This window comes from Nerophis lumbriciformis, linkage group LG18 (assembly GCF_033978685.3).
Source record: "Nerophis lumbriciformis linkage group LG18, RoL_Nlum_v2.1, whole genome shotgun sequence".
NCBI classification, from domain to species: Eukaryota; Metazoa; Chordata; class Actinopteri; order Syngnathiformes; family Syngnathidae; genus Nerophis; species Nerophis lumbriciformis.
This window is the reverse complement of record NC_084565.2, coordinates 17,873,100-17,899,194: the sequence shown is the minus strand read 5'-3', so window position 1 is coordinate 17,899,194 and position 26,095 is coordinate 17,873,100. Positions and strand designations below refer to the sequence as shown.

Genomic DNA, 26,095 nt, shown 5'->3' with positions numbered 1-26,095 from the left:
CAGAATTCTGCTGAACCGCCTGACGGAACATCTTGAACACGAAGACCCCTACCGTAGAGTCAATGCGGATTCAGGCAGGGTCGTGGTACAGTCGACATGATCTTTGCCGCTCGCCAACTCCAAGAGAAGTGCCGAGAAAAGAACGTCAGTCTATACTCCACCTTTGTAGATCTGACGAAGGCCTTCGACACTGTCAGCCGAGAGGGCCTCTGAAAGATCATGGCCAAGTTTGGCTGCTCTAGCATTTTCATCAACATGGTCCGTGAATTCCATGATGGAATGCAGGCACGAGTCCAGGACAATGGCGCATCATCTGAGCCTTTCCATGTGGAAAACGGAGTCAAACAAGGCTGTGTTCTGGCACCCACTCTGTTCAGCATGATGTTCATGCTGACAGATGCTTTCCGGTCTGGGGACATGGGGATAGACCTGCGCTACCGCACTGATGGCAAGCTGTTCAATCTGCGAAGACTCCAGGCAAAGACAAAAGTACAGACCACCAAGTTTCGCGACTTCCTCTTTGCGGACGACTGTGCCCTGAATGCTTCCAACGAGCTCGAAATGCAACTGAGCATGAACAACTTCGCCACAGCATGCTCAGACTTTGGACTCGCCATCAGTACAAAGAAAACAGAGGTGATGCATCAACCTGCTCCTGGAGCCCCGTACACCAAGCCCCTCGTCAGGTGAAGACCTCAAGGCTGCTGAAAAGTTTGTCTACCTGGGTAGCACCTTGTCACACGTGGGCAACATCGATGAGGAGGTCATGCATAGGATAGCGCATTGAAGTGCTACATTCGGCCGACTCCGCAGTTCTGTCTGGGAGCGCAGAGGGCTTAGCCTACGGACCAAACTTAAGGTCTACCGTGCTGCTAACCGCGCTGCTGTATGCTTTTGAGACCTGGACTGTATACAGCTGGCATGCTAAACAGCTTAAAGGGGAACATTATCACAATTTCAGAAGGGTTAAAACCATTAAAAATCAGTTCCCAGTGGCTTATTTTATTTTTCGAAGTTTTTTTCAAAATTTTACCCATCACGCTATATCCCTAAAAAAAGCTTCAAAGTGCCTGATTTTAACCATCGTTATATACACCCGTCCATTTTCCTGTGACGTCACACAGTGATGCCAATACAAACAAACATGGCGGATAGAACAGCAAGATATAGCGACATTAGCTCGGATTCAGACTCGGATTTCAGCGGCTTAAGCGATTCAACAGATTACGCATGTATTGAAACGGATGGTTGTAGTGTGGAGGCAGGTAGCGAAAACGAAATTGAAGAAGAAACTGAAGCTATTGAGCCATATCGGTTTGAACCGTATGCAAGCGAAATCGACGAAAACGACACGACAGCCAGCGACACGGGAGAAAGCGAGGACGAATTCGGCGATCACCTTCTAACCAATGATTGGTATGTGTTTGTTTGGCATTAAAGGAAACTAACAACTATGAACTAGGTTTACAGCATATGAAATACATTTGGCAACAACATTCACTTTGAGAGTGCAGACAGCCCATTTCAGGGCTGTCTGCATTTAAATGTTTTTAAGCTAAATTATTGGTAAACACAGTTTATGTATAATAATTTACGTAAAACCGCGAGTAATTAATAAAGTTTTCATCAATTAATATATTCTGTAGACATACCCTCATCCGCTCTCTTTTCCTGAAAGCTGATCTGTCCAGTTTTGGAGTTGATGTCAGCATCTGCTTTGAGTGTCGCAGGATATCCACACATTCTTACCATCTCTGTCGTAGCATAGCTTTCGTCTGTAAAGTGTGCGGAACAAACGACTGACCATTTCGTCGGCTTTCCCCACAGCCTCGTATTTTGAACAAATTTCGTCCAATTTCTTGCCACTTTCGCATCTTTGGGCCACTAGTGCAACTTGAATCCGTCCGTGTTCGTGTTGTTACACCCTCCGACAACACACCGACGAAAGTGAGAAAATGGCGGATTGCTTCCCGATGTGACGTCACGTCGCTCCGAGAGCGAATAATAGAAAGGCGTTTAAATCGCCAAAATTCACCCATTTACAGTTCGGAAATCGGTTAAAAAAATATATGGTCTATTTTCTGCAACATCAAGGTATATATTGACGCTTACATAGGTCTGGTGATAATGTTCCCCTTTAACGCCTTCCACATGAAATTCCTCAGGAGGCTACTCAACATCAGGTGGCAGGACAAGATCCCAGACACTGAGGTCCTCCACAGGGCTGAGATGAAGAGCATCTATGCCATCCTCAAGCGCTCCCAGCTGAGATGGGCTGCCGCATGTCAGACGAATGCCTACCAAAAAGGCTCCTGTACGGTGAACTGCACCATAGAAAGCGCTCACGCGGCGGACAGCGGAAACGCTTTAAGGACACCCTTGCTTAAGGCTCGTCTAAAGTTTGCTGCTGATCACATGGACAAAGATAAGACCTTCTGGAGGGAAGTTCTGTGGTCAGATGAAACAAAAATTAAGCTGTTTGGCCACAATACCCAGCAATATGTTTGGAGGAGAATAGGTGAGACCTTTAATCCCAGGAACACTAATCCTACCATCAAGCATGGTGGTGGTTGTATTATGCTCTGGGCCTGTTTTGCTGCCAATGGAACTGGTGCTTTACAGAGAGTAAATGGGACAATGAAAAAGGAGGATTACCTCCAAATTCTTCAGGACAACCTAAAATCATCAGCCCGGAGATTGGGTGTTGGGTGCAGTTGGGTGTTCCAACAGGACAATGACCCCAAACACACGTCAAAAGTGGTAAAGGAATGGCTAAATCAGGCTAGAATTAAGGTTTTAGAATGGCCTTCCCAAAGTCCTGACTCAAACCCCATTGAGAACATGTGGACAATGCTGAAGAAACAAGTCCATATCAGAAAACCAACAAATTTAGCTGAACTGCACCAATTTTGTCAAGAGGAGTGGTCAAAAATTCAACCAGAAGCTTGCCAGAAGCTTGTGGATGGCTACCAAAAGCGCCTTATTGCAGTGAAACTTGCCAAGGGACATGTAACCAAATATTAACATTGCTGTATGTATACTTTTGACCTATCAGATTTGGTCACATTTTCAGTAGACCCATAATAAATTCATAAAAGAACCAAACTTAATGAATGTTTTTGTGACAAACAAGTGTGTGCACTCTTATCACAAAAAATAACATAACCAGAGGTGAGGGAACAGTTAATTATATCAGTCATCAGTGCAGTGGGGTTGATGGACGTGAGGCAATCTTTTACAGTGATGTGGGGATAGGATCAAGTGCACAAGTGGAGTTTTTGGATTTATTTATGAGATTAACTATATCAGATTGGGACATCAGTAGGAAATGTGCTAGAGGCTGAGAGATAAGTAGAGGTGGACCAGATTATGTATCATTAAGGGTAATGGTGGGGGTCAAAGTGCTGTAGATGGTTTTGGTTTTGAATTGAAAGAATGACAGGACTGAGTTATATTTTTCAGTGCTGAAGGTCACATGGAGTTGTCGATAGCTTCGAGGTACTGAGGAGTGCCTGGAGGAGTTAGAATGATTGAGATTGTGTTGAGGGAAGTTTTGTATTATTGAATGAAGTCCGTATATGCTTGCTGGCGAACAGTGAGGTGAGTTTTCCGTTGAGTCTTTCAAGTTGTCTTCTGTGGATTTTCATTTTACGCACCGCAGCAGTGTACCGAGGGGCTGAGTGAATGAAGGAGGCGGTTTTGGATTTTAAGGGGGCCAGGAAGTCAATGCAGGTGGACAGTGTTTGATTGTAGTAAATGATGAGATCAGATGGGTTATTCGGCTCACGGGGAAGAGATGCTGATAAAATTGAATTGAGTTGGGTAAAGAGGGCAGTTGAGGCGATGGATTTGTAAATCCTGGAGGTTTTTATCTTTTTAGCTTTGGAGATATGGATAGGTACTCTATATGGATGTCCATGGTGATCAAAGATGAAGAGGTTGTGGCTAAAGAGTTGATAGAGGGCAGTTCAGAGGAGCAGACTAGATCTAGGATGTGTCCATGAGTAGGGATGATGTTTGATAAGAAATTATCGAGTTCGAGCCCATTATCGAATCCTCTTATGGAACCGATTCCTTATCGATTCTCTTATCGAATCCAGATAGGTTGTTGTATATGGAAAAAAAACACACAATATATGGTTTAACAAAAGCTCACTTTTATTTTATAAGAAAAAAATAAAATAAACAAATAGATATTGACTGTTGTTACCCCCCTAAAAAAATAAAATAAAATAAATAAGTATTGACTGTTGTTACCCAAAGTATATTAAGTGGGATTTTTCAGAAAAACAAATATATACAGTAACACAAAAACAACCTGTCTCTGTGATCACTATAGGTGTATAAATAATGATATAGTGTTGAATAAAATCAGTCCCTTGGGCACAAAACTGAAAATAATACAGCTCTCCAAAAAGTGCACTTCTCCTGCTATTGGAACATACCAACTTCACACACTATGACACTAAGAACGCCACAGTCATCAATCAACAATTCTTCTTCCAAAAAATTAGCATGTCTGCTTTTTCAGGATAAGTCTGACCCGCTAATCGTGTCGCCAACGGTGGAAAAAACACGTTCACTTAGCGTGGAACGAGCTTGGACACACAGATAGGTTTGACGACATCCTCCTACGGTCTGTATCTAAACCTTCTGGGGTCCATAAGTGTGGCCTCCTCCAGGAATGACTGCACGTCCTTGTCCTGGAGGGAAAATGAGGGATAGACACAGCATAGAATTAGGGGGGAAATTAGCTGAATGTGAAGACAAGGGTGTCTCTTATTAAGTCTTTAGCATTAGTATGTGGAATTAAATTATGGAATGGACTAAGTAATGAAGTTAAACATTGTACTAATATGGATCCACTTTAAGAAGTTGTTCAAATTAATAGTGCTTACAAAGTACAACGAAGAATTATGAGAAATACTTTCAACCTTATTGAAAATAAGATATTCTTCATCTCAGTATATTAATAATTACTGAATTAATTAATTACATGTATAGTAAAGTGTATACAAAGATGCCAAAACTATTGTATATACTAATTCACTGATGTTATTTTATTATAAAAATGACATTAAATGATGTATATAGTTGTAAACGCTCTGAAGTGGGAAAGGGGTAGGATTAAATAAGCTTTACTTCTTCCTGCTCCTTTCGGACATGATGTAAAGTGAAATGATATGAAACTGTGATGTGTTACACCAAGTGTGCCCATTACGTCGATCGCGAGCTACCGGTCAATCGCGGAGGGTGTGTCAGTCGATCGCCAGCCAGGCATTAAAAAAATGGTCCTAAAAATGAGCGATCATAAATCTTCACTATGACGTCACTTTCGTCACTTGTTTGACATTCACGGCACCCGAGGGTCTTCTGAGATGACGCTGGCTGCTGCCAGCTCATTATTAGGAAAAAAGGAAGGCGAGAAACACTTTTTATTTCAACAGACTCTGGCGCCGTACCTGTCGTCAAAATTCCAAAGACCGACTACACAGTTGCACAATAAAAGCGCTGCTTCATCCTGCCTGCGCTAACAAAATAAGAGTCTCAGAAAGCTGGCGTGCACAAGCGAGCAAGCTGCGGAGTTTGCCGCCAATGTATTTCTTGTAAAGAGTATACAAAGATGCCAAAAACCAACCACTTTCATGTGGTATTGGACAGAAAGGAGGACTTTTTTCTCTTCCATTTGAAAATGCGGACGTTATCAGCACCACTGTCTGATTCCTATCAATACAAGTCATCAGAATCAGGTAATACAACAACTTATATTCTTGTCTTCATGAAAGAAAGGAATCTATATGTGTTAAACATGCTTGTATTATCATTAAACACCTTTAACTTATTAACAAAATTAACTATATGTGTTAAACATGCTTGCATTATCTTTAAACACCTTTAACTTGTTAACAATATTAACTATATGTGTTAAAACATGCTTGTATTATCTTTAAACACTTTATAACTTATTAACAATATTAACTATATGTGTTAAACATGCTTGTATTATCATTAAACAGCTTTAACTTGTTAACAATAAGGCAGTCGGACTGAAGGCAGTCGGTCATCCGACAGTTTTCCTTCCTCCCACGCCACTTTGGTCTCCTCAGTATAACAGAAGTGCTCAGGATTCTTGACCTCACCATTGATGATTGATATAGCCTGTATATGTTTAGCCTGTTAAACATATACAGGCTAAACTGTATATGTTTAACTGTATGTGTTAAACATGCTTGCATTATCTTTAAACACCTTTAACTTGTTAACAATATTAACTATATGTATTAAACATGCTTGTACAAACCCCGTTTCCATATGAGTTGGGAAATTGTGTTAGAAGTAAATATAAACGGAAAACAATGATTTGCAAATCATTTTCAACCCATATTCAGTTGAATATGCTACAAAGACAACATATTTGATGTTCAAACTGATAAACATTTTTTTTTTGCAAATAATCATTAACTTTAGAATTTGATGCCAGCAACACGTGACAAAGAAGTTAGGAAAGGTGGCAATAAATACTGATAAAGTTGAGGAATGCTCATCAAACACTTATTTGGAACATCCCACAGGTGTGCAGGCTAATTGGTAACAGGTGGATGCCATGATTGGGTATAAAAACAGCTTCCCAAAAAATGCTCAGTCATTCACAAGAAAGGATGGGGCGAGGTACACCCTTTTGTCCACAACTGCATGAGCAAATAGTCAAACAGTTTAAGAACAACGTTTCTCAAAGTGCAATTGCAAGAAATTTAGGGATTTCAACATCTACGGTCCATAATATCATCAAAAGGTTCAAAGTATCTGGAGAAATCACTCCACGTAAGCGGCATAGCCGGAAACCAACATTGAATGACTGTGACCTTCGATCCCTCAGACGGCACCGTATCAAAAACCGACATTAATCTCTAAAGGATATCACCACATGGGCTCAGGAACACTTCAGAAAACCACTGTCACTAAATTCAGTTTGTCGCTACATATGTAAGTGCAAGTTAAAGCTCTACTATGCAAAGCGAAAGCCATTTATCAACAACATCCAGAAACGCCGCCGGCTTCTCTGGGCCCGAGATCATTTAAGATGGACTCATGCAAAGTGGAAAAGTGTTCTGTGGTCTGACGAGTCCACATTTCAAATTGTTTTTGGAAATATTCGACATCGTGTCATCCGGACCAAAGGGGAAGCGAACCATCCAGACTGTTATCGACGCAAAGTTCAAAAGCCATCATCTGTGATGGTATAGGGGTGCATTAGTGCCCAAGGCATGGGTAACTTACACATCTGTGAAGGCACCATTATTACTGAAAGGTACATACAGGTTTTAGAACAACATATGCTGCCATCTATGCGCCGTTTTTTTCATGGGCGCCCCTGCTTATTTCAGCAAGACAAGACAATGCCAAGCCACATTCAGCACGTGTTACAACAGCGTGGCTTCGTAAAAAAAGAGTGCGGGTACTTTCCTGGCCCGCCCTGCAGTCCAGACCTGTCTCCCATCGAAAATGTGTGGCGCATTATGAAGCGTAAAATACGACAGCGGAGACCCCGGACTGTTGAACGACTGAAGCTCTACATAAAAGAAGATTGGGAAAGAATTCCACTTTCAAAGCTTCAACAATTAGTTTCCTCAGTTCCCAATCGTTTATTGAGTGTTGTTAAAAGAAAAGGTGATGTAACACAGTGGTGAACATGCCCTTTCCCAACTACTTTGGCACGTGTTGCAGCCATGAAATTCTAAGGTAATTATTATTTGCAAAAAAAAAAAAAAGGTTTATGAGTTTGAACATCAAATATCTTGTCTTTGTAGTGCATTCAATTGAATATGGGTTGAAAAGGATTTGCAAATCATTGTATTCCGTTTATTTTTACATCTAACACAATTTCCCAACTCATATGGAAACGGGGTTTTTATTATCATTAAACACCTTTAATTTATTAACAATATTAACTATATGTGTTAAACATGCTTGCATTATCATTAAACACCTTTTAACTTGTTAACAAAAACATATATTTCATAAATAAGTAAATATAAATTATATATATGAATGAGGTAGATCCCCACGACTTTATCAATTGAAAAGTAGCTCGCCTGCAGAAAAAGTGTGGGCACCCCTGTGTTACACTGTAAGTGTGTTCATGTACGAAATAAACTAAAGAAAGAAAGCACTAGTTTATTAGACAGACCTGCAAACTCTGGAGTGGTATAGGCTACAAGATAACGTTAACGTTATGAGACTAGGGATGTCCCGATCCAGGTTTTTGCACTTCCGATCCGATACCGATATTGTTTTTGCACTTCCGATCCGATACCGATACTGACCGATACCGATACTGACCGATACTGGCCTATCCGAGCATGTATTAAAGTTTAAAGTTATTTAGCCTACTTAGTTGTCAGAATCATGTTGAAAGGGGTTTTAGTACTCGTGATAACAACTAGCCAGCTGAATTAGGGGAGTTTGAATAATACACAATGGTTGGTAACAAGAAACTGACCTGTTTATTCAAGGATAAACACAAAATAGACAAAATTATACATGACAAACAGAAATGGCATCATTGAAACTAGGGCTGGGCGATATGGCCTTTTTTTAATATTGCGATATTTTAAGGCCATATTGCGATACACGATATATATCTCGATATTTTGCCTTAGCCTTGAATGAACACTTGATGCATATAATCACAGCAGTATGATGATTCTATGTGTTTTGATTGATTGATTGAGACTTTTATTAGTAGGTTGCACAGTGAAGTACATATTCCGTACAATTGACCACTAAATGGTAACACCCAAATAAGTTTTTCAACTTGTTTAAGTCGGGGTCTTGATTCATGATACAGATATATACTATCAGATATATACTATCATCATAATACAGTCATCACACAAGATAATCACAGTGAATTATTTATAATCCGGGTTGTGGAGGGGGGCGCCTGATGTAAGTGTCAAAAAGACAGCCAAAAGAGTTTGATATGAGAATAAATCTAAAGTTAAAATATAGGGTAGAAATGCACCCATTTGCAGGAAATGTAGTCTTGATTTTCAAAATGTTCTTTCAAGGCTTGCATGTCTACATTAAAACATTCTTCTTCATACTGCATTAATATATGCTACTTTTAAACTTTCATGCAGAGAAGGAAATCACAACAAAAAAAATCACACATTTTTTCATACAGTGTTGATGTGGAAATTTTTGCCTCGGCATTTTGATGGTATGGCCGTGTGGCACCGAATGGAGATAAGCGTCTCGACAGACATTACAATATTTGAACAATGATGACGAAAACTGTTTTCTCTGTCGTGTCCGTTTGTCGAAAATTGTTATGCGCTTATTTTTTTATTTGATTTTGTGCGTGGCATAGATTTGCCGTGCGCAGAGGACGTTTGAGCAGGTGCGCACCTTAGCGGCTGCGCTAGCATCACAGCTAACGTTAGCCATGCTGCTACCTCTCTGCTGGGAGAGGACGTATACGTATGTGACGTGTGACGTTTGTAAGAAGTTGCGCTTGCTGTCTGTGAGAAGGAGACAGAAGAAGGACTGGGAAGAGCCTGTAGTGCAATGCCAGCAGCTAAAAGCAACTGCGTGAGAATCCATATACCTGTGGATGTGTTGAAGGTGTGCTGGAAAATGCGGAACGGAAATAGGGAGCAGCATAAAAGTGGAATGTATTATTTAAATCTGTGCGTTGGAAAACACGGACCGGAGTTTTTTTTTTAACTGGATCTGGATCGGCATTTTCCCATGCCTTGCCGATACGCATTTTTTGGCAAATATCGGCGGCCGATCCGATCCAAATATCGGATCGGGACATCCCTATATGAGACACATACAAAAAGGCTAATGTTACCTTTAGCCACTGAATATGCTTAGGTAACGTTAGTCTAGCTAGCATTACTGCAGTCCTGGTTGACATAAGAGGTAACCTTATTTTAGCCTAAAGGCTACAAGTGCGCAAATATGGAAATTAACCGGCAACAGTTAACGTTAGTTACTCACCGGCACTGAAGCAGAGGAAGAGGGGTTTGCTTCGTCATCTCTGTCGCTGCTTCTCCACGTGTCGAAGACACGCCACGGTTCTCGAACGTTCAGGTTATGTACGACCTGCACATGTTTCAACATGCTTGTTGTACTCCCCCCCTTACATTAGAGCGAAGCCTGGCAATAATTGCATATTGCCGTTTCTTCGTCGTATTTTTTGTAAATTGAAGCCATGCCTTGAGCCGTTTTTTCCGGTCCATTATTGTTGCTGCTTTCTGTATCTGCCGCCGAATGACTGAGCTACGTCATTTCCTGTGACGTGCCACAGGTAATTTCCTGTGGGACGGGATTCGTTCCCAGGGATTCGAATAAAGAACCAACTCTTTTTCTTTACTATAGTGGCCTTGATAACGGGAACCGGTTCTCAAAAAGGGATTCCAGTCCATGGAATCGGTTCTTTTCTTATCGAACAACCGGGAGAACCGGTTTCGAACATCATCCCTATCCATGAGTGTGGGTCAGAAAATTGCCATGCTGAGTGCCATTGAATGAGTGGAGGAATTCAAGGTAACATTTGATGTTGTTGGCTTTGTACATGTAGAATTTGAAATCACCTTAAAGTAAAATGCATTGAGATATTGAGTTCAGTCAGGAGGTCAGAGAAGTCAAAAATGAATTTGTTTTTGAAGGGCGGTAGATGATGGCGGTGACAATGCGGAAATAGGGCCAGAGAATTTCAAAGTGTGGGTACGACAGGAACAGAACGAGGGGATGGGCTAGGGGGCCAGACAGATAGTACCACAGCAACCCTCTGTTTCTAAGGTGAGGCTGATTACAGATTACATTGATGATGCATTGATGATACATTGATGATTACTGAGTACAGCAGTAAAGATAAGTGTTACTTGTCAATCATCAGATGTTTGCACACTGTATTGTATGTTTGATTTGAAAATAAGCTCCTTTGTGTAAGGTTCATCACTGGTAAAAAAATAAAAAGGACTTGTTCCAGAATAAATCAAAATTGTCAATAAAAGGGACCATAAAGGTCTTGCAGTTGGCCTGGAGCCACGTGTGGAGGCTGAGGAGTCTGCTAAAATTACGAGGTCCACGATTGAGGATAAAAAGGGGCATGGAGATGTAAATGGAGAGTCCAGTGCTTTTTAGCGAGTTAAAAGAGGAGTTTGAAATTAGATTTTGTAATTTCAGATTGTTTGAGTCTTGTGTTATTTTAGCCAATGTGGATAATTGTCATCACGATTGCTGATGTGAGGGATATTATAAGGTTTTAGAGCTTGTTCGCGATGTCAAGCACAGTGGTACCAGGATAACAGTGGGTAATTTGCAAATGTAATATTTCTGGTGCATTAGGGATAAAAGGGGCTTTGGTGCAGGTAGATGTTGTTTAACAATGGTGGGAGGTACGTTGCTTTCCAGCAGGTGGTGCTGATTTCCAAGGTTGCATACGGAGGATGGGAATGAGGAGAGGGAGAGACTCTGGCACAGACAGGTGAATGGGCACACCCTCAGGGGAAGGTAAGGAGGAGACGGTGTCCTACTGTGGACTTTGCCAAGATGGCTATTTCCTTGGGTTCAGGATGGTAAGAACCCTCAGAGCTTCTTGATGCACGTGTGTAGCTCTTTTCTTGCCTCGCTAGCATCATTGTTAACACAGGCACACTGTGAAATGCTCTATTTCCTCAGAGAAGTAGCTTAAATCAACTGTTTGTAAACCAACTTTTTTTGACATAAACGCAGAGACCACCTCCGCATTTTTTCCTGATCGGAAGTCTTGAGCCCCCCCAGAAAAGCTGTAATCTATTAATTTGGAAAGCTGATTCAGGCAGGCATGGTTAAGCTATGCGCACAGTAACACTGATGTGCGACATGAAGTAAAATGCTGGTAAATGTGATTTTTTGATGAGGCATTGTGCACCACACAAGGTGTACATTATGGTGATTTAAGTTTTCATATTAAAATTATGTAGATTTTTGTGTTTATGATGTGTTTTAAGAGCATATGAAGTGTTCATAAGTGTGTGTGAAAGCTGTGTGGAGGGCTTTTAGAGACTTTAAATTAAATATATCGGTATTCATAAAAATAATTAAGGGAAATTTCTGGACTGTAACCACCAAATTAATCGAGAGAACGCAGTGCCTTATTCTTTTCGTATATTTAGTTGTTCAATAAAAAAATGAATGCAATGACAAAGTTCAAACTTCATAGTGTTTTTTTCTATTTTTTTAACAAAAGTTATTGTTTTTGCACCCACCCACACGCGCACGCATGTGTGAAATTCAGGAAGTGATTAATCACACGCTCACACTTACGCTCCAAGCCCCGCCCCTAACTCCCCCTCCTTCCATTTCAAATCCCTGCCAGTAAGTTGAATGTGAAAAAAAGAGTGTTTTATTTTTCAGTTGAACATTTTATAATAGCAGTACTTGTTTTTAGTGTCAATACATTTACATCCATACATACATATTTTTTTCAAATACCAAAACAATTCTGGCTACATATTTTTAACCCGAAAAATTGTAAAACTCAAAGTGCGCCCACATTTTAGATTTTTCTTCAGCAAAGACGTAGCTGACTGTATATCATTGTACTTCATGCTGAAACATGAGCGACATCTAAAGTTAGCGAGCTTACCTTAGCAGGGCGATGGGCCCTGCTGGAACAATACTTTATGGAGGCCGCTACCTGACAAACAGTATGCAAAGAGATGGCTTAAAAACATATTTAAAAAAAACTATTTCAGAATTCAGTGACAAAAAAGAATCATGATTCAGGCTTAATTCACATTTTTTTCCAACACCCCTATAAAGTACTGTAAAATATATTTCGCACATTTACTGTGTTCTGTATTGCTTTTGCTATGTCAATGCTATTGTCATTTAATTTTGACAATGTGTGACTTTTATTTCAACTTGGTCAATTTATTTCTAAGTTATTATTCTATTTGTACTATTAAGATACGTAGAAGGGTTGTCACACAATTCTGTAAAAATAAAAAAGGCATTGATTTTGGAATTTTTATGTTTTCCTTTTTTAAGCACAGGGTTGGGCACCGTTTAAGCACCGACAATGTTTTAGAAGTACCCAATTGGCATAATATGTAAACAATGGGAAGTTCCTGCTTGCTCACTGCCGCCACTACTTGGCCTTGCTCCTCCGTGAGTGTGAAGCACTGATAATAATCAGGCAAGTAGCCTGTCTTGTAATGGTGCTAATTGACCAGATTAGTATAACCAGCATCTGAGCTTGATGGGAGTCGGCATGCCTCCCTGGTTTCCTGGCTCAGTTATTTGCTCTTTCCTATTTTTCCTCCTCTCTTGTCATCTTCCTCTCCTCTTTTTATCAGCCAGATGGTTTTGATGGGCACCCACTGTGATCCTTAAGTGTTTCTACTGGGATTACAAACACTAGAGAGGGTTCCCCATGGTGTGTGTGTGTGTATTGGGGCGTGGGGGGACACACCACACCACCCCACCCCACCCCACCATGGTCCCAGAAAGTTGGCTAAGGACTGTCAGCATGGTGGGGGTGCTGTAAAAAGCCATAGGGAACCAAGCTGCGACAATATGGCCTTTAACGGGCCTCTATGTTGTGGTCTTTTCCTTAAGCATGCTTGTCTTTTGACGTGTTAAGGGATGTCTGGAGAGAAAATAAGGCCAAAACTTAAACCTGCATAGATCTAGACTTTGCGTACCCAATGTTTACTGTGCCCTTTTATACATTTATTCTTTAGCCCAGCATATTTAATTTTATGTTGCCATAATGATGAACTACATAATGTTGTCACTGTGTCTGTAGGTAGCCAGTTTGAGTAGTAGTTAAACACACGTGAATAATAATAATTTATTGTTATAATTTATCATTAATTATTTATTAAAACATCAGCACAAGAATAAGTGTGGGTATATTAATCGAATCATTGATTCTTAATTCCGTAGATTGTGTCTCAACGAGTTTGTGGAATAACAACGTTTCATCTATGAAATGGTATGTAAGCTACATTTACTATGGAAGTTTGGTTTTGGGTAATTATCTATGTATGGATGATTGTGCTCGGTATAACATAATTAATAAATGATAATGGCATGGAAACAGCAATGCAGAACATTACATAAAGATTATGCAGTCCCATTATTTTACAATAACATTTATTCTATTATTAATTTTCTCCATAATAGATAAGGGCGCTGTATTCAAAAATGCCCATCCCTTGTAAGAATGAGATGTTTCATTAATTTGTGCTTTTCTAAAACTTGAGTGCAACAATGAAGTAACTGCATATTCAGCCAGCCTAACTCCCCTTTCTCTTCATACTGTGTCCAGTCAAAAACACATATGGTCCTCACTACAGAACACCCTTCTCTTGCCTTCCCCCTTTTGTCTCCACTGAATACTAGTCAACTGTCCCTGCATGTGCAAATCAATAGAGACAGTCCTGTCTTCTTGTTTGTCTTCGCACAAGGGCTCCGACTTTGCCTTGTGGCTCTTAGGAAACTGGCCTTTCCCCTCTTTTTTGTGACTTCATTCTCTATGTCTCTCCCAGTCTTCCCTCTCTAACTTTTTTCTTCGAGATGTCCACAGCACTGGCCTGGGTAGACTCTGATTGGCATTACTAGACAAGAGCGTGGGGGTAAGTAGCTGGCTAGTTTGTGAGCTAAGCTGTAGAGCAAATGTTTGCAATGGAACCAGAGGGTAGAATAGAGATGGCGGTCGGGACCTGAGTTGTCCGTGACCAGACCTGTTGTCCTGGGGATTTCCCTCCTCTACTGCCCCGCGGGGTTGGGCCTGGGGCCCATTCCTTGTTCGCAGCTGGTAGCCATATATGAACCAAAAGCTGACAGGGCTACAGGGCTGAAAAAAGGAAGGGTGGCTAAAATAAATGAATGAATGAAAGACATCTGGTGCCTCGGAGAGATGAAGAAAGCAATCACCGGGGAGAAAGCTTGTGACTGTTTAACGGAAACTCTTTGAATCGCTTCCAGTCAAGGATTACAGGCAGTTAGCATTTCCAGTGATTGATTGGATCATTAATTTTGCTGCGACGCATTGCATTGTTGTTTAAGCCCCATTCTCCACCTTTGTTCTATACCTTTCTCTTGCTACACCTTTGAATTGTTGTTTAAAAAAAAGTAAATTCCCAAACTTCGTCAATGTCTATGAAGCAAAAGTTTTAAGTGAATTTTATATAACTTACTTTATAATATATGTTTTAGCATGCAGCAACAGTTATAAAATACTTTTATTTACAAGATCACAAAGCTATTTTATAATTGCATTTGGACAAATTTATTACAAAATTAATATTACATTTGTCATTGTGAAGTAGAAATCTAAAACAATGATTATATTCATCATTTAGATTACTGTGTTGGCAGACAGGGGGCAGCATTACACAGTTTTGCTGCCATTTGTTTTCAGGTTTACAGGCACTGCAGAATATTTTTTCTTTGCACATATTGTGGAGTCTTTTGTTTTAAAGAGGTGTCAGTGATTTGTAATTCTGTTTGTTAATTGTCATGAAGGGCAATTGTGAACCACTGGCTTGCAGGTGTGCCAAGGTCCACTGTGTTTATTCCTTCCTACTAAAAATCGGCTTGTCCTCTGCCAGGTTCCTTTCAATTTCTGTCTCCAATCTCGTCTATCTCCACCTCTCACCTCCACTCTCTCCGCAGTGGGCATTCGTTTGTTGTTTCTCTCAGGCTGCTTTAACCTTTTGACTTTAGTCTCTTCATTACTAGTGTTTATGCCTCTTCTTTCCTCCCTTTAGCCCTCTTCTCATCGAGTGGCTAGGCGGTCAGTAAAATCCCTGTAGTCTTGCTGATCAAACATAGATATTACACTCTGTAATAACACTGGCCACCCGCACTGACCCCAGGACCGCCATCGTGGCCATGGCTCCTCATCATGAGAATAGGCTCGTATATGTGTGTGGTGGGGGGTTTTATGACCACTGAACAATAGGTGAATTGTGCCACTCTTTTATTTGTTATTTTATTAGAGCCTTTTGTAATGTGAATTTTCCCTTAGGTGTCAATGCAAAATAATCATATACATTTCAGACATAGAGCAGCATATATCTGGTTTATGATTAGATAAACACATACTTGAACATTTTTAAACTAATTATTATTGTGCTTTTGACGTGGCTCGGTTGCTAGAGCGGCCGTGCCAGCAACTTGGGGGTTCCAGGTTCGATCACTGCTTCTGCTATCCTCGACACTGCCGTTGTGTTTTTGGGCAAGATTATTTACCCACCTGCTCCCAGTGCCACTCACACAGGTTTAAATGTAACTTAGATAATGGGTTTCACCATGTAAATCACTAGATAGTCACTCGAGAAAAGTGCTATATGAATATAATTCACTTCACTTCATTTTGTTTGACAACATATTTCATGTATGTTTTGTCTCATTACAGTGATTAGTATGCAATTGGTCACAATGTTGTGTAGGTCATGCCAGAGTCACTACAGAAATGCGCTGTATAAATATAATTCACTTCACTTAGTTTTGCAACATTTTACATGTATATTTTGGCTCATTACAGTGAGCAATATGCAATTGGTCACAATGTTGTGGAGGTCATGCCAAAATATATGTTCCAAGTCTCCAAGTAGAAACGTTGCCCCATAGTGTCCATACCCCGTGTTTTTTAGCTGTGAGCCTGACATTGACTTTGAGGTTAGGTTTGTATTGTTCTTAAAGTTTCCACTTGCATGACCAGACGCTCAAGGATCAATCTCTCCTCAGTACGTTTCACGAACATGGGATTTGACCCTCTGGGTAGAGGATCTTCGTCTCACAATGGACAGTTTTCTTAGCATCAGTGTCCAGCCCTGCGGACCGTGAAATCTGTTGATCCCGCTAAACAAATGCTGCAGAATCCACGGGCCGCCGCCGCTCAGACGCCAACAGACTTTGATCACATTCGGCTGCCGCACATCAGGCTGGCGTGAGGGCTTTAAATCAACAAGGGCACTGGACAGAGCAGCGCAGTACCCTTTACGCCAGGTGCTGCTGGTTGCCAACTCTTTAAAAGCATGGAATGGTATTAAGTGATGTCGATACAGCATCAGCACATGAATAAAGGGAGAGAAATACTGTTCATTTCAGAACGTGGGGCTGTTGATACAGGGCATTAGTTGTGGCATCTGAGGAATGCCGACAAAAAAACAAGTGTCCCCTTTTTTCTCCCATACAGCCCCTCTCCCTCTTTGACTCATCTCATTAAATCTCTGCCTCGTTGCTTGTTTTTCCGCACACTTCAAAATTTGATGCAGCCATTTGTTGTACTCTCTATTTAATTGCTACCTTTTTTTTTTTTACACATTTTAATTATTCATTTTTAAACCATTTTTTTCATTTTTCAAATGTAACCATTTCTTACCATATGTGTTGATAGACAATAATAATGTTACCCTTCCTTTTCTGTTTGTAGGTGAAGAGGAACATTTCTGACCTAACCAACATCCCAGTCCGGTACCAACAGTGGGAAGGATGGCCTGCATCAGCATCTGATGACTGTGTAAGACGCAAACACACACACACTCTCACATTAAAATGATAAAATTTTGCCATGACAACACAAAAAAGCATTTTTCCAAGAGATTTTTTTCTTACTGCTTTGGCCTTCATCTACATGTAAACTGCATTTCAGGCAAATAGATTTGACTGGAAGATCAGACTTTACAAATGAAGTACCTCACAAAAGTGAATGCATTGCTCACATTTTTTTTATATATTTTATCATACCCTTAATGAGACAACATTAATAGCACTTTCATATAATGTAAAACAGTCAGTGTACAGCCTGTTCCACAGTATACATTTACTCTACTGTCAAAATAACCAAACACACAGCCACTAATTTGTGAATTGTGGCAATAGAAAGGACTACACACCTTAGTGAAAACATAAAACAAATACCTAGTGGTAGTGCACCACAATTTTAATGTTGTTGAAAATAAAAACACTTTTCTAAAAAACAAATATTGTATCAAAACAACCCAATGGATTGTACTGTAAAACTAAAGCAGCTTTATTAAGTAATATGTTAATAATGTACAGAATTTACTTTGGAGAGCGAACTGTAGATAGATATCTATCTAAACATCTGTCTACACATATCTATACACATCTATACATGTACACGTACAGTACATACCTCTATACATACACAAATGTAGTGTTATGTAAAAGTCTCTCCTATCATATCTAAAATGAAAAAATAGCTAAATCACTACACTACCATCAGAAGAAAGTTACAGTAACTTATAGTTAAAATTTTGATTAAAAATCTCTACCCTGTGACAGTGCGTGTGGGCACTGATAAAAGTTTACCCAGCTGTTTTCACGTGATCAGCGATCCCAATGATTTAGGTCTGCATATTATTTAATACCGAATTGAAGAGGGAAGTTTGTTAAACATGTAGCAATGCAGTACAACCTGCGATAAAGCCCAATTTACGGGGTAAATGGACAATACGCTGTCATACGGACACGTGCATACCCACACAAACGCACACACACACACACACACACACACACACACACACACTGGCACACACACGACAACACTTTTTCTTGTCGAGCTTGCGAGGATCATAACATAACTACGATAATTTGCACATAAATGAAAGATATAGATTTACAATATTATAAGGATTTGATCAGAGAAACTTCAGTTGGCTCAAGCATTAATTAAAGCAAGCTATAGCTAACAGACTGAACAACAACACCTTACTTTTAACTGTTGCTTACAACCGCCCATCAGACTGTGACGACACTGCAATATGAATTATAAACAATAAAACATTAAATATTAAGACTGCATATCAGTTTGGGTGTTGCTAACTAATAATAGCGGTTTTGATAGTTAGTGTTAGCTGTCATTTAATGTATATTCTATCATAACAACAACATTACTGCAAATTGTTTGTTGCTTCTCTTGGACTGCTTTTGTATGTGTGCACGCGCTCCCTGCGCGAGTGACCGCTGTGAACACCAATAATTTTATTTGGGCTGGTAAACATTTTACTGCACAAACTTAGTAATGGTGAAATGGTAATGGTTTCGACACAAATGTGCTCTGTTAAACCACTAATGGTAACACAAGTTAGCCAATGATGTTCTTGTTATGTTTTGCTTTGAAAAATTTTATTGTGAGTACGTTGCAAACAACCCCTTTAAAATATGGCAAACATGGGGAAGTGTGACGAGTGTGTTTTGCATATCATGCTTTGTAGTAGATTTAGATGGGTGTAATTTTGAATTGTGTAGGGTGCTTAAGACATTTTTTATAATGTCCACATAGTTCAGTGGACAGGTGAGATTATGTGGCACATTTATGTCAACTTGATATGTTGGTTTTTATTTGTTTGCACCATTGGTGGAAAAGTTGTTTGGATAGCTACATATAAGTAGAGCCATGCTTAATAAGCAGTGTTGTAGTACACATTGTTTTTGGCTGACATTAGTCACATTGGCCAGAACAAAAAAAATACTTAGTTTTTTTTAATATTACTCAAAATTGTTGCAAGAGGTACTGCGGGCCAGATTTAGGACGCTGGCGGACCGCACGTGACCCGCGGGCCGTAGTTTGGACACACCTGTTCTAAGGTATCCTCTAAGCTGCTACTTTGTCAACAACACAATTTGTAGCTTTTCTATATTTGAGTGCAACTGTGGCTTTTGAATACTCGAATTTCCGGACTACAGAGCGCACCAAGATATAGGCTACACCCACCAAATGTTTTACAAATTCTATTTTGTACATATATTGGCCGCACATGTCTTAGCCACCGGTATAAGCATTAACACACAAAATATTAACACAGGCGCTATTGTTCATTCACAAATGTAACATAAGACAGTCCCTGTCGTTTTTAAAAATGTATATTATGTTTATAAACTCAGGAAATACGTCACTGGACATACGAAGACTTAAATTAGGACCATTGTATGATCCTGCAACTACTTGGTGTTGGATTGATACCCAAATTTGTGGTATCATCCAAAACTAATGTAAAGCATCCAAACAACAGAAAATTATGTGATTATTACAGTTTAACAGAAGTGTAGCTAGAACATGTTAAAGAAAAAGTAAGCAGATATTAACAGTAAATGAACAAGTAGATTACTAATTCATTTTCTACCCCTTGTCCTTAATCATTTTGACAAAATAATACAACGATAAATGACAGTAGTATGACACAATATGTTACTGCACACGTCAACAGACAAATTAGGAGCCTTTGTTTGCTTACTTACTACTAAAAGACAAGTTGTCTTGTATGTTCACTGTTTTATTGAAGAACAAACTTGCAATAAGAAACATACGTTTAATGTACCGTAAGATTTTTTGTTAAAATAAAGCCAATAATGCACTTTTTCTGTGGTCCCCTTTATTTAGAAAAGTATGGAAATACATTTTGGTACCGGTACCAAAATATTGTTATAGTTACAACCCTAATATATGTATATATATATATGTATATATATATATATATATATATATATATATAATATATATATATATATATATATATATATATATATATATATATATATATATATATATATATATATATATATATATATATATATATATGATATATATATATATATCTATATATATATATATATATATATATATGTATATGTATATATATATGTATATATATATATGTACATTTACACATACACATTGATGTGTATATGTATATATATATTTACATTTACATATACACATTTGTGTATATGTATGTATGTATATATATATATATATATATATCTGCATATATATATATATATATATATATCTGCATATGTATATATATGTATATATATGTATATATATATATATATATATATATATATATATATATATATATATATATATATGTATATATATCTGCATATATATATATATATATATATATATGTATATATCTGCATATATATATATGTATATTTATGTATGTGTATATATACATATATATGTACCGTATTTTTCGGACTATAAGTCGCAGTTTTTTTCATAGTTTGGCCGGGGGTGCGACTTATACTCAGGAGCGACTTATGTGTGAAATTATTAACACATTACCGTAAAATATCAAATAATATTATTTAGCTCATTCACGTAAGAGACTAGACGTATGAGATTTCATCGGATTTAGCGATTAGGAGTAACAGATTGTTTGGTAAACGTATAACATGTTCTATATGTTATAGTTATTTGAATGACTCTTAATATGTTACGTTAACATACCAGGCACGTTCTCAGTTGGTTATTAATGCGTTATATAACGTACACTTATTCAGCCTGTTGTTCACTATTCTTTATTTATTTTAAATTGCCTTTCAAATGTCTATTCTTGGTGTTGGGTTTTATCAAATAAATTTCCCCAAAAAATGCGACTTATACTCCAGTGCGACTTATATATGTTTTTTTCCTTCTTTATTATGCATTTTCGGCCGGTGCGACTTATACTCCGGAGCGACTTATACTCTGAAAAATACGGTATGTATATATATATATGTATACGTACATATATATATTTATGTATGTGTATATATACTGTATATATATATATGTATATATGCATACATGTATATATATATATATATATATATATATATATATATATATATATGTATGTATATATATATATATATGTATGTATATATATATATATATATTTTATATATTTATGTATGTATACATACATGTATATATTTATGTATGTGTATATATACATATATGTATGTATGTATGTATATATATATATATATATATAAATATACATATATATATGTGTATATGTATATATGTATTTGTATGTATGTGTGTATATATATATATATATGTATATACGAATTTATTAATGTATGCACGTATGTATGTATGTATATTTATATCTATATATACATATCTGCAAAGACGAATGGGCAAAGAGGAACTGGATGAAGAGGAATTGGGCGAAACTCCCCAAAGATAGGTGTGCCAAGAAATGGCATTGTATTCAAAAAGACCCAAGGCAGTCTGTCAACAAAATATTGTGCAAAGGCTGTAATTATGTGATCTTTTAAAAAAAAAAAAAAAAAAAAATTGTTATTACATTTGCAAAATAAGAAAATAATACAAACTTTTCACATTGTCATTATAAAGTATTGTCTTCAGAATTTTAAGGACAGAAATTAATGTGTTCCTTTTTGGACTAAGTCTGTAATATAACAACATTTGGAAAAAGTGAAGCGCTGTGAATACTTTGCGGATGCACTTTATATACATATCTACGATTTCGCTTCAAAATACACCCGGACTGGATTTTTTGTTGATACTGCTTTGAGCAAAAGATTTGTAATTAAATAAAACCTTAAAAACCATGTAAATATAAATGTGTAATAAAATTGCATTTTTGTCAAATTATTTAGGTCTACTTTAAACGTTTATTCAAGTTATACAAACAAGTGATTTACTGTAATTTATCACAATGATCAAAAATTAAAAGTGTGACTAATCTGATTTAAAATTATTTTGACAGCACTAATAAACTTCCTCCCACCTCCAAAGACATGCACCTGGAGATAGGTTGATCGGCAACACTAAATTGGCCCTAGTGTGTGAATGTGAGTGTGAATGTTGTTTGCCTAGCTGTGGCGGACCCTGCGATGAGGTGGCAACTTGTCCAGGGTGTACCCCGCCTTCCGTCCGAATGGAGCCCCCGCGACCCAGAAAGGGACAAGCGGTAGAAAATGGATGGATGGATGATATATTTATTTATTATCTTACAGATGATATTGCACCAACCATTGGGTTAACCAGAAATTAGTTATGATACTTTTAATAATCGAAAATTGCATCGGAACTGTGACATGCAAAGCCATCTGTCAGAGGCTAACTAAGATGTCAAAGGCAGCTCCCATCCCGTGACCTCGAGCTGTAGACATTAAAGCTCATATCATTGAGTCTTGCTGACCTCACATATCCCGGGGTTGCTCGTCTTTGGCTATTCATCCTCCACAGGGTCTAGCTGATCAGAAGCACAACTTTGAGTAACCTCTGACCCCTTTTGTCTCAGCATGTCTTTGACGGCGTATGTGTTCCCATGCTAATTGTAGGGGAGGGTTTATTATGCTACATTGTGGAGCCGTTGAGCACATATTCTTAGCAGCACCCAGTGCTAACGTTTTCCTTTCACGGCTATGTGATTGTTGTTTAGTTTAAAAGATTGGTATTGACTTTGTTCTCCCCTTTTCGAGCCCAATATCCCTGGTCTCAGCCAAAAATCAAAGCAAGATCTACCCCTGTGTCAACTATGTTTATATATGTGCATGTGTATATATATATATATATATATATATATATATATATATATATATATATATATATATATATATGATAGGCTCCAGCACCCCCTGCGACCCCAAAAAGGGACAAGCGGTAGAAAATGGATGGATGGATATATATACACACACACGCACGCACTTACACAAATATACAGTATATATATATTAGGGTTGTACGGTATACCAGTGCTATTATAGTAGTATCGCGCTACTAATGAATAAAAAACGGTACTGTACTCTGTTTGAAAAGTACCGGTTCCCCATTTTTTGTTTTTTACAGGCATGACGGCGCATCATCGTCACGTCGTGACATTGCTGGTTTTAGAGGAGCGTTTTCGGGAGCGCACAATCGCGGAGTACTTACAAGCAGACACAGTGTGTAAACAGAAAAGGGAGAACGAACGCATTTTGGCCTAAAAACTTAAAAACTAGCGATAAAGGTGAAGCTGTAACACTGAAAAGCCGCTCAGCAAAAGGGGCTTTAAAACATAGCTAGCTAGTTAGCGGCTAATGTCCATCCGCAGTCGGCAGTGTTGTAGCTTCTTCTAAATCACTAATCCTCGCCTCCATGGTGTATGTTTTTTACAAGTATCATCCCTGTAGGACGAGGAATCGCTAAACATGCTTCACTACACATCGTAAGAGGATACAATCGCTCACCGGCGTCAACGCTAACAAAAGATAGTGCTCCTGAATGCAAACGAATGCGATGGGTGGATCTCCACTTAACATCCAATCATAATTATCCCCTCAACTCCCCCCAAAATGGATTAACTCGCTGGAATAAAAAAGACAATATAACATACATCCATAAACGTAGATGCATGTGAAAAAGTGCAATATATTTATCTGTACAGTAACCTATTTATTTATTTGTATATGCACCTTATTGCTTTTTTATCCTGCACTACCATGAGCTAATGTAACGAAATGTCGTTCTTATCTGTACTGTAAAGTTCAAATTTGAATGACAATAAAAAGGATGTCTAAGTCTAAATCTAAGTACACTAGCGTATCTAGTCGATAATTACTATGATTACATCGATATTTTTTATCGTCACAAATCTTTCTTTTTAAAAAAAAAAGATCATAATATATTCATAAACTCAAGAAATATGTCCCTGGACACATGAGGACTGTAAATATGACCAATGTATGATGCTGTTACTACTTGGTATAGGAACGATACTTAAATGTGTGTATCCACATTTATATAGTATCCAAACAACAGAAGAATAAGTGATTATTCCATTTTAACAGAAGTGTAGATAGAACATGTTGAAACAGGAAAAAAAACAGATATTAACAGTAAATGAACAAGTAGATTTATAATACATTTTTACAGCTTGCCCTTTATAATTTTGACAAAATAATAGAATGATAAATGACACAATATGTTACTGCATACGTCAGCAAACAAATTAGGAGTCTTAGATTGCTTACTTACTACTAAAAGACAAGTTGTCTAGTATGACCACTATTCTATTTAAGGCCAACATTGTTCTTGGATTGCATTAAGAAATAGATGTTTAATGTACCGTAATATATATTTTTTAAATAAAGCCAATAATGCCATTTTTTGTGGTCCCTTTTATTTAGAAAAGTATCGGTACCGGTACCAAAATATTGGCATTAGGACAACCCTAATATAAATGTGTGTTGGAATAAAAGAGACAATATAACATACATCCATAAATGTGGACGCATGTGAAAAAGTGCAATATATTTATCTGTACAGTAATCTATTTATATATTTATATATATGTATTTATTTTATATATATATATTTATATATTATTTATATATATTTATTTATTTGTATATGCACCTTATTGCTTTTTTATCCTGCACTACCATGAGCTTATGTAACGAAATTTTGTTCTTATCTGTGCTGTAAAGTTCAAATTTGAAATGACAATAAAAAGGAAGTCTAAATATATATATATATATATATATATATATATATATATATATATATATATATATATATATATATATATATATTTATATAATAGTATTAATAAACATTTTAAACATTTCATTTTGTTAGATTTTTAAAGACAAAGCATTGTGGTGTTATTATTGGCTGATATCAACATTGAGTGTTTTTTCCTCATTGTGCGCTGTTTTTTACATTTTTGATGGTGTTTTTTGTAATGTGCCTAGGGCCAATGACAAACGTTTCAAAAGCCACGTATGGCCCATGTGCCGCACTTTGAGCGCCCCTGCTGTCACATATGAGACGCGCGTCAGCTTATGTCAGCGCGAGAAGTAATCAGCTCTTCAACTGGCATTGATTGATTGATTGAGACTTTTATTAGTAGATTGCACAGTACAGTACATATTCCGTACAATTGACCACTAAATGGTAACACCCGAAAAAGTTTTTCAACTTGTTTAAATCGGGGTCCACGTAAATCAATTCATGGCAGGTTTTTAATTTGTGATAGAGGGGATAAGCGCGGAAGTCCTTCTTGAGCTGCCGCCTTGTTTTATCATATATTACTGCCTTTGCATATGTCAAAGTTTACTTTTGTATGTAAATCAAAACAAAATCTGTACTTTGGAGCAATGTTCACGGACTACTGTTTGGCTTGTTAGCTTCCTGTTGCAGTCAAGCGACGGACGGGCCTTGACCTGACGGCGGCGCGTCACATTGGGCTGCTCGCTTTTGTGGAACCTTACAGTTTGTGGAAGACGTGGAATACCTTCCAGCAGAGCACCACATTGCTGGAGA

At 38.0% G+C, this 26,095-nt stretch overlaps 1 protein-coding gene across 1 annotated transcript in view; it reads left to right on the top strand.

The window, feature by feature from the left end:
• The window catches only part of faf1 (Fas (TNFRSF6) associated factor 1), a 239,744-nt gene that overhangs the window by 93,053 nt on the left and 120,596 nt on the right, over nt 1–26,095 (top strand). Inside the window, exon 8 of the mRNA XM_061977764.2 lies at nt 17,447–17,533. Within this exon, the coding sequence (XP_061833748.1) occupies nt 17,447–17,533 (87 nt within the window). The remainder of the gene's footprint in view (nt 1–17,446; nt 17,534–26,095) is intronic.